General features: G+C 37.4%; 2 protein-coding genes across 2 annotated transcripts; one reads left to right on the plus strand and one right to left on the minus strand.

Moving 5' to 3' along the window:
* The first annotated feature begins 5,224 nt into the window (after positions 1-5,224).
* On the plus strand, positions 5,225-9,904 carry LOC147850439 (RING/FYVE/PHD zinc finger superfamily protein). The gene is made up of 7 exons (XM_087336330.1): positions 5,225-5,488; positions 6,166-6,251; positions 6,329-6,475; positions 7,706-7,814; positions 7,931-8,054; positions 8,302-8,575; positions 9,080-9,904. Exons 1-7 carry the CDS (start codon positions 5,254-5,256, stop codon positions 9,185-9,187), a joined length of 1,083 nt encoding a protein of 360 aa, XP_087192456.1. The 5' UTR covers positions 5,225-5,253; the 3' UTR covers positions 9,188-9,904.
* A 1,951-nt stretch (positions 9,905-11,855) lies between these two features.
* On the minus strand, positions 11,856-15,122 carry LOC147850440 (uncharacterized). The gene has a single exon (XM_087336259.1). The coding sequence runs from the start codon at positions 14,653-14,655 to the stop codon at positions 12,121-12,123; it is 2,535 nt and encodes an 844-aa protein (XP_087192385.1). The 5' UTR covers positions 14,656-15,122; the 3' UTR covers positions 11,856-12,120.
* Positions 15,123-15,857: the final 735 nt, after the last annotated feature.

A 15,857-nucleotide genomic window follows, 5' to 3' on the forward strand; every position in this document is an offset into this window, starting at 1 on the left:
ATGATAAGCGGTAAGTCTTTGGATCAAGAAAAGAATCGTTTAAGGATGAGAGACGACTATCTCCTAGTGAAGGATGAGAGACGAATATAAAATACCATATGTGTCTTATACCATCAAATATTACCTCATGTTATACATCAGATGTTGGAGTCTTGACAATGTCTCGAGATCCCCTTTATATAGCCCAACACCGAAGGCTCCCAGATTACCTCCTATCCCCATGTGTCATATAGCCTTATGGTTTTGTCCTAAGTTTTGGGCTAACTATTTTTGCAAATATCGTAGACTTCAACGATTAAAGTTAGCTTTTGAATTGGTACTTAAGGCTATGCCTATAGCATACGCCCTATTTTGAAAACATGGCATTCTTACAATGACAAAGCAAAATCAAGAAGGTTATATGTAAAAATGTGCTCCTTCTCCCAAGTGGCATCACGCATAAGTTGATCCAACCATTTATTTTTGAATTCTTAGTAGATCTCAAATTCTTAGTTTGAGCATCCATAATATTTTTTAGCAAATGAGGTTTAGAAGATATGTTCTTGTGAATTTCTAGATGGTTTATGATGATTGTTTTGACATCAATGAATTGGTAACTCGCAAAATTATAATAGCTCATCAATGGCTTTGTAAGTCAATCCACGAGTTCTTCCTTGGTTTTAGTTGGTATAAATTGGGCTAAATTTGTTAGTCAATTGGCTATGACCCACATAGAGTCATGACCTCTTTGTGTTTGGGACAAACTAGCAATAGAATCAATACAGTTGGAAGGAACTTCAAACACAGTGGAAGTTGCGAGACTTTCCTTTCAACAATCATGGTCAATTTCATCCTTGGTGGATTATGTAGATGGTGTGCCAAAATGGTGTTACACCACGCCAAAATTGTTATTTCCACCTTGGCAACCCAACCAGGAAGGTACATGATAAACACATATTGGGGTAATGTGGTTGAATGCATATGATGGCATTTCTGTTGTACATATTGGTGTAAAGACATTCTACCTAACTAATGGGGAGTATCTTTAAAAAAAGAACAATGGAATAAATCCATATACTTTCCCATTTATTCTTAGGAATATATAGAAGAGACCCTCGCAGGTAAACGAACCCCACCGGCTGAGAATTTAATGATGATCTGGTTTAATCTTATTTCTACGTTGCGAGGTGAGTTTGAAAGTCTTCAAGGGCCATCAGATGCAAGTGAAGAAGCTAGAGCTCGATTCCTTCGGAAATGGAGCGGTTCATCGATGCTGCAGATAATGGATGGTAAAGTGAAGTGGAATTATCAACCACCGCGGTGGTTGTTCCCTCCAAGTGTTCCTAACATCTAGATGGGTGCTGCCATGAGGAGCGAATGGAGGACATCTATGCTGAATTCTGTTTTGTATGAGGCTCACGTGGAGAATATGTGTTCGAGTAATGCTATACACATAGAATGATGTGGTGTTTTGGAGTTGTTTTTTTATGTTGTTTCATCTACACATTGTTTTCCTTTGACATGCAAGATGTCTTGTAAGATATGAGTTGTAAATGATTCCTTTGTACATTCTTAACTAATGGAAGTAGATGTTTTTGGGAAAAAAAAAAAAGGCTTGTAGCTTTAAGCCACTCAATCTTATTCACTTGACATTGCAAACATTTATCACATAAATTTGCATGTCATGGCATAAATTAGGCACTGAAAAAATACCAATGCTAGGTTATGAGAATGAGTGTTTGATTTATTCTAGGGTACACAATTGAGGGTGTATAATGTTGTTGAATATTAATGTATGTTATAACTTGGAAGTTGATACAAATATATGCGAAAGATGACAATATTGCATCACAACAGAGGCTTGACAACATCTCAATATGTCATAATGAAGGGGTAGGTAGTTCCAATTATATGTCCCAACATCTAAGGTTCTTAGACTATAATGTGTACCTTATGGGTTTGTCTCAAGGTCCTACGATGACTAGTAGTTTCCAATCTATCCCACTCTTAAATCCATTCAAATTAGCTTTACAATTAATCATTAAGGGCATGCCTATAACAAATACAAATAATTTGTATTAATGCTTGGAAGGCCAATGCCGCATATAAGATAAAATATATATAACAAACAATATGAAGCCAGTGTTTGAGAAATGAAAATTAACAAACACTAATGTAGACATGAAAAGGCTTCCAAAATCACATGAGATGCTTTATCTTGATGATGCTAGCCATCCCTAGCCATAAGTTATTGAACTATCAATGCAAAACTTTGATGTTTCCCAATTATGGCTCATTATTCTCCCATTTGGCATATGGTATCTTGTAGCAATCATGTTTTAAATTCTCTCTCTCTCTCTCTCTCTCTCTCTCTCTCTCTCTCTCTCTCTCTATCTCTCTCTCTCTCTCGGGTAATAAGATCATTTGCCTCTCTTATATGTAGTTTATTTAGGCTCAAAGTGAGTGGGTGGGTGAGTGTGTGTCTCTCACATACAAACCTTTTTCATTTTTCTAATCTCTTTTATAGGAATACTACTTTTGCCAAGCATATGAATGCAACTTGTAAGTAAATGAGAATTCATTTCTAATTTTTGCAACACATAAAGGAAATGTACCAAAATTTCCTCGAAAAACAAAAATAAGTTTGGCTTATTATTCTTGGAAGCATATTGGACTTGTCATACTACTAACTCGTGCATTAGGCTCATGAATTGCACTAGTTATTGGACAAAGATGTGCAATATAGAGAGGGCTTGAATGTGTGACCTTGTAGTTTCACTGGACAACCTTATAAGCTATAAGCTACATCTGTATGGTTCTGTCATCAAGTGTTATATCACACCAAATACACTAATTTATAAATGTCTCACATAATCTCTTTTAATGGGTTCACCCTCATGATATGCGCATAAGGTTCAAATCAATCTTTTTATCCTTTTGTGTCATTATATATAGACTATCCTAAATTGTGAGCCACATTTGTATATCACAACAAATGACATCATGATCTCCAAAAAGTTGTCATGACAACACAACTACGCCCTGATTGTATCTCCGTATTCAATATACTATACAAAACTAAAAAAATTACTACACATACAAAAGAGAATATGAAGATATAGTAGGGTGCTAATAAGAAGTCAGGTTCATCATTGGAAACAAGAGCCTCATGGGTTATGATGTTGAATTGCCAGTGAAGAAAACCTCTTAAACAATCAATTTGATTTTGTATTCTGTTATGAGAATCAAGGATGATCATTGGGTGGATAGGCCAATCAAGCTACCAACCCAAAAATGCTAGATGTGGAAGACAATCATCACATGCACTTGCACAAAAAGTCTCCTAGTTTCGGTTCACCAAGAAACTAATCACATGGATACATGATTTCCCCAACAAAAGAACACCACACCCTATGTATTAGACACAATATGCATCATGTTATTTAACAAGATAAAAGATATGTGATAACAAAGTCTCCTCAATTGTAGTACAAAATAAGCAAGATACATTTGGAATGTTTTGTTTTGAAAGGGGAGAAGCAAGTGGGACCCCACCTAACAACACATGCCAAACAATTTACTCTACATTTGAAGAGTTTTTTTATTAAGTCAACGCACAATTATAATGAATTGACAACATCCTCAACCTTTATGGAGGGAGACCTCAAAGAAACTTGTCCTTGAATTTTTACCATGGTTTGGTAATCAATGTGCAAATGATATATTTTATTGGTGGGTGCACACTCTAGGTTTAGGCTATCATTAGTTTTTCAATCTTGCCAAAGGCTATCCAAAGGTAGACAAGGAAAGGTTTGTCGTGTACACAATGTTTATGAAATGATCGTTTTAGGCTATCATTAGTTTTTCAATCTTGCCAATAGGCTATCCAAGTGTAGGCAATAAACAATTGTCATGTACACAATGTATCTAAAATGGTAGGCGATAAATTGAAGTGCTTTAAGCACACTAAGCTTTAGACACAATGATTGAAATGCCATTAAAGTAGAGCATGGAACCTAAAGTGCAACAACAATGAGATCGCATCTTGCAATCCTATTAACTTTGTGGTCCCTCTCTCATTCTTTGTCATCTCACAAAACTCCTCTATAGTGTGAAGTGTTGGCCCCCATCAAGAATAGACTCTCACGACCCACTTAGATCCATGTGATCCCTTTTATTTTCCTCACACTCTCGATGGAACGCCATGGAATGGAGCTCATCTCTTCCTTGACGTGGACGTGATGGTTTACGAAGAAGCATTGTGTGGCTTCCATGCACATGGACTTGGAATACTTCTATGAATCCATGGAGTTCTGCGTCCACGTCGATATCGTTGGCCAAAGGATCTGGACCTTTATTTATTGTAATGGTAGCGAATTGGGTGAGAGTGGTTGTCATTCGCCCTCAAGTGTCTATTCTCACAACCTTAGTATAACTGGCACTCACACTGACTCACTATCTCATGTTAACTCTCTCTTAATAGAAGATCATCACTAAACACACATATAGATACAAAGAATACAAGGGTAAGGTAAACATCATTTCTATTATTAGAATGTATACAACACACATACAAGGGGTAGAGTGATCAGGGTTTGGGCCAATTAGCTCTTGGCCTTAATCGCGCTTTGGGTCAAGTGAATGATTGAGAGGAAAGAGTTAGAGTTCTAGTACAACTCTATGAAAGGAGAAAATTCAAGAAGGAAAAAGAGCTACCATATAGCTTTTTCAACGAGGCTGGGCCCCCCATTCACATTAGGGTGACCATTTTGGTTACAAGTTCTAAAGTAAGATTTCTTCCACCCCCTTTTTATAGTGTCCTCTCGAGCTGTCCGTATATTCATGGGTGCCGATGTCTTTGTGGTTCTTGTCCCGGATGGCGGGTACATAACAAGCATCGGGGGGAGTCAATAACAGGAAAGGGAGGAGATGACACATCGGGAACCCACCGTTCGGAAATTCGTTAAAAATTCTCTCTTGCTCTCTACTATTCTGTCTTTGTCTGTATGTCTGTCTAGACTCTCTCGCCCACTATTAGCGGGCAGCAATGTTATGAAGTTCTCTGTTTACATATCAATATAAGTTATAACAACACACACACACACAATGCATAACGAGAATAAATAGATAAGACATGATGGCATAGGCATTAGGGGTATTTTGGGAATTTCGGAAAACGGGATAAAGAATGGATTACAGATTGGAGTAAAATTATGAGAGTAAAAAATGGCAGGGAGGTGAGGGGGCCTTCTCCTTCTGTGAGGAGCGAGAGCCATGGCAGCAGAAGAAGACGCAGGAGCAGCAGCAGCGGGAAAGCTTCCTGCCTCCATGCCATCATCACACATCGATCCCGTCTCTTCTTCTTCTTCCTCTTCTTCTTCCGCAGAAGAAACGGTGCCGTTCCTTCACCCGTTCCCTACCATTATTAGTCCCATCGACAGAGATCGGATCGATCTTGAAGCTGGCCCAGGCGAGCAGCCCCAGTGCAGGATTTGTCTCGAATCGGACGGTTAGCAATTACTGCCTTTCTGTTTTCTATCTTGCCCGCCCCCGTTCTTTCAAATCTAGCATATCCCATCATCCGTACACGTCTTCCAAGGTTCCTTGTCGAGTTAAAGAAGGAAAGGATTCCGATCTCTAGGGTTTTAACATTGTAAAACACAGTTTTTTTTTTCTTCCTTCGATAAACTATATACATATTTTATGGATCAGATGCATATTTACATACATAGTTATGATGGCCAAAGAAGCAATAGAAAATTTTCTCTAATGAAGAACATAGATATGTAGCAAACAAGTAATTCATGTATTTTTATTGATCATATCTTCTTATGTTTGTGATGGGGAAAGGAATAGGGGAGATGATCTATGAATCAGGAACAAAAATCTTCCACGAGGAAAACTCAACACTGAGAATGAAAATCTTTAACAAAAGGAAGAATTAATGTGTGAGAGAAAGAGAGATGATGACAATGAGAGGGGTAGATTTTATTATTATTCTCGGAGGTCAAACATGAGCTATTGTACCAAAAATGAAATATTTTCACATAATATGTGGAATGAGTAGTGACTTCCGGTGTTCTAGAGTTTTACTAATGAACTTTTCAATCGAGAATATGTATTTCAGGAAGAGACTTCATTGCAGGAAGAATTTTACAAATGAACTTTTACTAATATGTATTTCAGGAAGAGACTTCATTGCACCGTGCAAATGTAAAGGTTCTGCAAAGTATGTCCATCGGGAATGTTTGGACCACTGGAGATCTGTGAAGGTTAAAATTCTGTGATCAAAATGAACTTCTACATTTGTATATCCCTTATACTTATGGGTTTACGTTTCTGCTTCCAGGAAGGTTTTGCATTCTCTCACTGTACTACATGCAAAGCCCTTTACCATTTAAGAGTTCAAGTACCAGCAGACAGAAAGTGGAGGACGTTGAAATTTCGGTTTTTTGTGACGAGAGATGTTATCTCTATCTTTCTCATGGTTCAACTGGTATGATTATGTCCATATAAGCTCTGCTGGCTTAAACATGATTAGGCTGGGTATAACACGTAAATGTATGGTACTCATTTTTCATCATATGTTAGGAAATCATTTGCATTTGTTCTATGACAATCAATGATTGTTTGCAAACTTTGGTGTATAGAACTATGTTTTGATACTATTATTAGTGAGCTAAACTCCAAGCAGCTAAGAAAAAGAGAATAATCTTAAGAAAAGGTTTTCTAGGGTTGGAAATCAAAGTTAACCGAGTCTTTAATTTTCCAAGGATTATTCAAAGAGGTCAAGATTGCCGGTCAGGATTTGAATAAATATTGGGAAACCGAGGACTGCATTTGAGAAAGGCTTTAGAGAAAGAGCTTTAGAATCTCTATCTTCACAATTTTTACAGGATGCTGTGCATGAATGCATCCCAATGCAAAGTTAAACAAAGTTGCGACTCAGAAATCAGTGAAGATAAAAAAGTGGGCTAGATTCCAATAAGAAAGATTTAAGTGTAGTTACTGCCAAAAAAACTCACTTGACCTAAGATACCCATGTATGAAAGCCACTTACTATGTTATCATATAGAGAGGCCAGGGTAACTACTGAGGCGCTCTTTTGTGAGATGATAGGAATTTCAGTTTAAAATCATGAAAAGTAATTGTTAAGGTAAGTGAAGATATTGAAGGGTGAATTGGAAGAGAAATTGTAAGATATGCAGCAGGGTGCATGGAGTTCCTGGGCTGAATAAAATGCAATCTTGGAGAATGCAGAAAGGTTAAGAAATCAATAACGAAGAAACCAAATTTACCAATAATAATGTAGCATCGTAAGCCATATGCGTGCCACATCTGCTGTTAACTGGATCTACTTGCTAAAATATCAGGACAGCCTGACTTGAATGCTCAATCCTTGGTTGAGCTGAAGGCTGAAGTTTTAATTTATGAATTCATATTCAATAGAGTAGTGGGGATACATTTTATGATCACCCAACAGTATGTTTTGGTTGGGAATATGGGGAAAATCTGGAATTGCAGGCTGGAAAAGAACATGTTAACTTTACAGCAGAGCATGAGTTTTTTTCAAGAGGTCATTTAAGGATTTGATTATCATGAGTGGCAGTTTAGACTTTTGTGATAATTTTTTTGTATTGATCGATATTAAAAGTTGTCAGTGGAGCACTGAAGGTATTGTGCCTTGTATTTCATCTCTATACTCATTAATTCAATGTTTATGCAGATTATTGTCTCTTTAGCATATTCTGTTTATTGCATTGATCATCATCAAAAGGATTGGCTAAGATTATTATGGGGTTTCCAGAGTCCCTTTCGATTCTACTACATCTGTGGTATGATCAAGTATAGGATTTATGAAATGACATGAAATCATCTTTCCTCTGTAGGCATAAGTCAAGAAATTGACAATGAATAAAAAATGATTCTTGTATATTGGCTTCTTTTACAGGTTCCCTTCTGTTTTTTGCTTTGCTTGGTTTATCTGGCTGCCTAATAACATGCTATGATCGACGAGTGAGGAATGACTTGGCACAACCATGCCGAGAACTTTGTGTCTGCTGCTGTCATTCAGGGTTTTGCTCTACCCCCTATCTCTTTATAATGAACGAGAAAGGGGAAGTCACGGTTACATTTAATAATTGCAAATATTAACATGTAACATATAAAAAATAATTCAGTACAGAACATAATGTAAATTGTCTAAGTGTTTGTAAAATAGCCATTTCCGTTTGTGATTATGGTTATAACAATTAACATCTTTATGTGGTCTTCAGAAGGTGCAAATTACTTATATCCTATTCCGTCTTTTCCTTGTGATAGTGTTTGTGCAGATTGTCATATTTCGGGAACTTTCTGTATGTGGGCAGATTGCTCAGCGTGTATTGAAGGATGTGCTGGAACAGCAGGGGAATGCACTACTTGTCTTGGCGGTGCAGGAGAAGCTGGGGCCCCAGTAATAGTGATTATTGGCCTTGTTGCTCTTGCACTCTTCACTGTTGTGGGGATCTTTTATAGTGTTCTTGTTGCAACCATGGTGGGGCAAAGGATATGGCAGCGACATTACCATATCCTTGCTAAACGAATGCTTACAAAGGTAAAAGATACTCTTGACTGTTTTGTTGCTTTCTTTCTATTTGTTGGATCACATGATACATCAAGGCCTAAATGGTATTTGAGAAAGTTAATCAGAAGTAGATGTTTAATGTAATTTCGTTAAGGGTCTTTTCTTCTCAGTTTGTCCCTAATCTTACATGTACCCAAAGTGTTACTAGCTAGGTCACATAAATCAGGGCCAAAATGAAATAATAGGCTTCCATATTTGAGATATATAATAAAAAACAGAGATTTACTCCAATTTGTAAAGTTTGTTTTCTTTTTTCTTTTTGAAGCTAATGTTAAGAGGCCCACACAATATGATAGGTCACAGTAACTAGGGGTGGAACCAAAATAAGGGCATTTTCTAAGTGATAGTTAATTAAAATTAGTGGTTTTTGTACTTTGGCCCTAATTATGGCTGTAATACATGTGTTGCTTTATGCATAGCACATCCATTGGATGGGTTCAATGAAAACGTTTTTATAAATGATGATGATATCAGGAGTATGTTGTAGAGGATTTAGATGGTGAATCAATGGGTCCAGATTGGGTGCCTCCACCGCTTCATCCTGACCATGTACAGCAGTTAAAATCATTGGGACTCATATAAAGATCATAAACCCCGACCCCATCAAGATTAATTTTGTAAGGGGAGTTGACATATAAAACAACTTATGTTCCCAACATTGTGAGGATGCATATCAGCCTTTACGTATCTCTCGTGGGAGTGCAACTGTATAATGAAAGGGTTCAATATCCAGTGTGTGGACATGAAGTTTTTGGCCCTTGGTTTTATACTATGATTGACATACAGCCATTATAAATTGTGGGGTCAAAATTTCTGGTTTCTTCAGTAAGTGGCAATAATTTACAGTTCAAAAGCTCAGATCTATCAATGTTTTTGTATATCCTCATTGATTAATAGTGGTTAAAAAATATAAATATAAGGCATGCACAAATAAACATACTGTATTTCAATGTATGGCATGAGCTGAGGTGTAAAGCTCCAATGCCTTGAATATGTATGTATGGGACCTATAGAGACTGACCTGTTCTTCAACAGTGAATAGAACTCAAACCTCCTCTGTAAGTTTCAGAATTGTCGAGAAGATAAGGTTAAAATGTCGAGAAAATCGTCACTGTCAACAATTATTGCTGATATTCATCATTAATACATTTATAATAACTTGACATGGAAAGGCTGGTCAGTAGTTAGAAAATGTTCTCGTGACATGGAAAGACATGTACAGTTCTTGTGACAAAGATGAAAGATGAGAATAATGTAAATTACATTACCATTTAAGTCATAATGTTGGTTTTATTCTTACTGATGATGAGATGAATGATGCTGCTCACAGAACCATACAGGTTGTTGCATAATGTATAGTAATGTGGGCATGTTTATGTCAATTTATAACATTATGCGTAGAATCTTGTTTACATGACAGGAAAAAAAAGAATGCAGAATGAGTCTAGTTAAGAATTGAATATTATTTTGTAAATGTAAATTATTATGCTCATTGATTACAAGAAATCTTAGAGCATGAACTCTGAAGACTAGGTGTTCTTGGTTCAAGCCCCAATTGTCGTTGCTGAAGGTGGCTAATTTGCTCATGCTCCAACATGTGCGTTTTTCGAAGATGTTGGGTCTGGGCTAACAATGGATCACAACTCCACTAGTGATGGTATTCATGAAGCTCTTTGTTCAAAAAGGCATGTGTGTAGTCAAAATACAGGGCAAAAAGCAAAGATAATCTAGAAAGTATATCAAAATAACACTACAATTACCAAAATCTCCTTGGACATTGCACTCTTTCTGTGTTAGGCTTTACCCTAGTGGTTACCCTAAGTTTTTACCAACTTATGCATAGAGTCTGTGTGTGTTTTACTTCAATCTTTTCACCTTGCTCTCTTCTATCGTCGGAAACAACAAGCTTTATTATTAATTTAGTTTTTACTTCTACCTTTATTTTTACATTTAAAAATCCCCAAACCTACACGCTTGGTGGGACTGCTATGTAAAGATTGTTCATCACATGGTGCATGTTGGGCCCCCTTCAATATTTTGTTTTTGTCTGCCTATCTCTAATAGTAATACCGTTGGTATTTCACTCAATTCATACGACCCTTGCTTGATCATTATTTATCCCATTTACCATAGGTTTGTATTCTTTGCTCCTTTTGTTTTCTTGTTAGACATTATATAATATCTCACCTAGATTTAATTTCTTTCATATCATGGGTCATTTTGGCCTTTCAAAGACATTAATATATATTTTCCTTTCATAGTAGAATCAACCAAAAAGGTATACAATATTCAATACAATATTATACTTTGGTTGTTTGTATTGCAAAAGTTTTTTACACCTTGAATTGCCCAAAGATTGGAGTGCAGCACCTATTTTTTCATTGATTAGACACATATTGTAAGGTCTACTTGAACTAATATTCATTATATAGTAACTATTATTTTCATTGATTAGACACATATTGCAAGGTTTACTTGGGACTAATATAGTCCATATTTCATTCATATAGTGAGATGGAACCGGGCTATGATGAAACACAAAAATGGGCACAATCTTGATTTTGATTCCCATAGCGGAGCACAAAAATAGAGAATGGTGCTATTACGAATTTAAGATGTAAAACGTATATGAAGGTTTCTTAAAATACCAGCATGCAACAAACATGCAACGGGGTTGCTCATGCAACAAACTACAGCTGACAACAGAAAATTACACAACATTGAGATTGATAAATCTTATTGCTAAGGCATGTTGTTTTCATTTGCTATTCCAAAGAAGAGAAAAAACTCAATATTCCCTGGATGGAGCTGTATGACGTGAGAGTGTCACGTACGGTTGTTTGAGAAGGGTGCGGATACACATTTTGGGCTAAGGGCCAATTTATTTCATTGGAATTTGTAAATTAGGTTTCTACATGCAATCTCTCCATGTTCTTTAAAGAATGTGCTTATTATAAGTGAACTCACCAAGTGGTCATAGCAACAATTGGGATGAGGTAAAAGAAAATCTCTTAGAAAAAACGATCTCATCTCACTTGGGGGCCACAACCAACTATAATCTAGTAGCATTATGAAAGAAACAGAAACTGTTGTAAAGTTTGAGCCTCATGTACCATAAATTTGCTATATAAAAGCAGAAATGGATAACACACAGATATGTAGTTTTCCCATAACAAAACGAGAATTTTGATTGATTGGATTCTCTAAACTTCCTTAATTGTAATGAAGATCTAAATTCTTGAAGACAATGTTTCAGAAAACTTAAAAAATGATGCATTAAAATACATAAGGTGAGGTAAAATTGAGACCGATTTTCAAAATCTTTCAGCATAAGTCTATTCAATATCACTGGGGTAGAACAAACAGATTGTTAAAAATGTTAGTTGTTTTAAAGTACAGTGGGCAAATTCACTTGCTTGGGTCCATCAAAATTCTTATCGATGTTGATTTTGGCAAAACAAGATCATATCTTGACTCTGCCATTTCATTGTTTTTTACAATAGTTTTGATGAAATTCAAAACACTTCTTGGTACGGTTGCTGTTCATATAAGGCATTATTTTCAACATATGCGTCATACCCTGATTCTAGCATCTCCACAACCTCATTCATTTTTAGAACACCGGCACTACAAAGGCTTTCAACCTCCCCTAAAACCATAACTTGGTTATCCAATGCTCTACTAGTAGAAACATCATCTGAATCAACTTCTAAGAAGAAGTGCCTTAAGTAGGTCAATAGCTTTGAAATCAATGTACCAAAATGCATCACACCAAGGCGTTGGTGGTTTTCTAGGTCCACATCTGTCAAGCTCCCTTCACTTGGGATCGAATCAACAACTATCATTGGCTCATGCTTCTCGTCAAGCAATATGCTTTCAGGTGTGGTCACAAACGTAAGATCTTGCTCATGAAGGTACTGAAGACCACATGCTACCCCTAAAACTATCTTATAACAACTGGTTATATCCAATAATGGCTTTTCGAATGTATATGTCCCTTCTTCCAACAGTGCATCTAGTGACCCTTGAATTGACACCTTTTCGTCGTATACAAACCAACATTTGGGACCATTTAGTGAGACAGCTCGAAGGGAAATGATGTTCCCATGGCGAAGCTGGAGAAGTTGAGAGACTTTTGTCCACAATTGTCTCATGTTGGTGCTATCACGAGTGCTTTGGACTAGCACCCTGGTACCGTCAGAGAGCACACCATGGTACATAGAAAACATTGTAATATTATTGGCCTTATTCGAAAACCTTGTAGTTGCTGCTGAGAGTTCTATATAGGAGATCATGGGAGCTGAAAGGGAATATTCCTTTAGCATGGCAGTGTCCAAGGATCGATCTGAAGCCCTTGTTTTCATTATCAACACTTTGAAAAGCCTCAAACTCATATTAATCATTGCAAATGAGGGACGTGAAGATGGATCTGTAGACCAACAGTTCGTCAAGAGCTCTCTAAATATAAGAGGACAATGTGAAGGCAAATTAGGCCTCTCTCCTTCTTCAACCATTTTCTTTAGAATGGTACTTGACGTTATACCTTTGAATGGTTCCTCCCCAGTAAGGCTATACGCAAAGCACATAGCAAAGCTATAGACATCTGACTCAAATGAATAATTTGGGTGATCAGTCACAGTCTCAGGCCATACTTCAGGTGCTATATAATGCAAGTTTTTCATACGAAAACTATCCAGAATGAGCCTTCGAGGGGAAAAATTTGAGAGCTTTACCCGGCCATAGCCCTTTTCCATCAATTCTGGGCTTGAGCTTAAAGGCTCGATTAATATATTAGCTGGGCAGAGGTCACCATGCACTAACTTATTGGCATGCAAATGCTCCATAGCTCTAGAGAGTTGTAGCATCAAGTCCACCACAACTGGCATGTGAAGAGTTCTTTTCAAAGTTCTTTTCTCCGCCACGAGTGTTTCAAGGTTACTACTCACAAACTCTTGAATGAGATAGCATGTGTGGTCTATCATGTTTATTGACCACCCATATAATGGAATAACAAAAGGGCATTGGGCTGCAATGAGTAAATCCACTTCATAATTAAATGCTTCTTTCGATATGTAATAATCAAACTCCTTCAAAGCGACCTTGATCCCAAGCCAAGATGCTTCATAAAAAGAATTGTAATCACCTCCACTGATTCTACGGCATCGAGAAGGAAAAACTAAATCCTCTAAGTTTATTTGCATGCTCTCTGGAGGCCTTTTGGCATATAACGAAGAAATGGCTTCCACGCTTGAATGGTCTTTCCGCTTCTGAAGAAGAAACTGAACCATCTCATACTTAACCTTGTCAGGAAAATTCATCACTCTCTTTCTCACAAAATTCATCTCATCATACTTTTGCTTGAGCTTGGACAAATTCAGAATAAGTTGCTTATAATCTTCTTCTTCACATTGGATGATATCGGAATCCTCAGAAGAAAGTATAGCCATTTCAGCATAACCTTTAGCGATATCCAGCCGAGTGAATTGTGATCGAGATTCTAAATTAACCCCTCGAACAGTATGAAGAGTGAGGTTCAATCCCACTATGCACCACATGAGGTCATGGACATGGACATCTTTGGCCTCTCTTACATTAGCAAGGACGATGCTCGATTTCCACCAATCCACATCACCACATGTTTCAAGGTATTTCTGGGCTTCTTTCACCACTCTATAGAGCTCTTCAATGGCGTAAGGAGTACTTCTCAACTCCTCAATAATGGCTGTAACACTATATTCATCACTCAAAGTTGCAGAAGAGGATTTGTTCTTCCGACTAGACCACAATTTCAAGACCCTGTTATCAGAAAAAACCGAGAAAGAATTCCACCCTCTAAAAGAAGCATTTCCTGTTGATGATGCTGATGCTGTTGAAGATGGAGATGTATTATTACAAGAAAGACGGCGCAGAATAGTGCCGAAAAACCTCTCCAATGTAGAAACAAAATAAGCAGAGACAGCTTGGCATTGTGAATGATGCAATGTGTAGGCCCCGTTTTCATCGAAAGGAAACTCTATTAAGAGATCTCTTAGCTGAGACAAGAATCCCATATGATTGTTAGCTCTTCAAGCTCACAAACATATGAGCAAACTCTATGAGAAATTTTTTGTGTTTACTGTAGAGAATACAGATAAACTTATGGCTCTTAAGAGCAATTGAAGCCACATTCTATGCAGAAAAAAGTCATTTCACTATAACGTATACAGTAGTTCCTAAAGATCTTCACGCTCAAAAAAAAGGGCAGATCCTATGCGAATAAAAGAAAACTTTTCTTTTAACCACGAAGCATAGATCAAGTTCTGCTTTTTCATGATCAAACATTTCTATATATTACTTTGGCAGTTCATCCATGTTCCTTCTGACCACTGCTTGAATTAAGTTTTCGGTCATAATCAAAAATGAAGAAACAAGAACGCTTGATGGTGTTGAAAGGGATGAAACAAAGAGAAAGTAGGGTAAAAATTAAGGGGTTTCCAGTAGTTTTGTAAGGACAGAAAGAATGGTGATTCTTACCAATATTGTGGGCAAAGAAGTGGAAGAGAAAACAGAGAGAGATCCACAAGAAGACGAAGGAGCCCTCTGTCTCTGTCTCTGTCTCTGTCTCTGTGAACCTTCTTCTTCAAACAATAGGCAATTGAGTTGTTGTTTCTTTGACAGAGTCTGGTGCTCCTAACAAAAGAAGGGCCTTCCTTCCTTATCTTATATTTCCTCTGAAAACAACCCACATATTGGTAACAACTAACTACAAGGCAAAATATGCTCCTTGGGTCATAGGACCAGCGTTTGCCGGCCCCCTCAAGGATGTCCGGTGGAGACTTCGAGCCTTGCATTCCACTCGCAGGTGGCCCTTCAATGACCCACCATCGGCCCCACCTCAATTCGGTTACAGTATAATTGTTCACATTCTCGGATTTGAAAGTCCCACCGATCTGCCATCGAGGTCAAACCCGAGTACATAAAGAATGGATGCGGGATCGAATCATTCCAGTTGGTCTATGGACGAGAATATCGGGCGCTTGCATTTTCGAGGTTGAAAGTCAAACATGCGTGCCGTTAGAGTACAAACTAAAGCACAGAACTCCCCACATGTTAGGGCATATGGTCATGAATGAATGTTGGATCCAATTGTTTACCACTGCATGGATCTCTCGAGGTGTTTGGCAAAGGATAGTTGTTGATAGATTTTTGTTCTGCCGTATATAAGTTTAGCAAGAGAGACGTACACTCTGGACATGATATTGAACAATATAAC

This window comes from Azolla caroliniana, unplaced genomic scaffold, assembly GCF_043228905.1.
Source record: "Azolla caroliniana isolate FFs.n. ecotype wild unplaced genomic scaffold, voAzoCaro1.0.p SCAF_21, whole genome shotgun sequence".
Taxonomy (NCBI): Eukaryota; Viridiplantae; Streptophyta; class Polypodiopsida; order Salviniales; family Salviniaceae; genus Azolla; species Azolla caroliniana.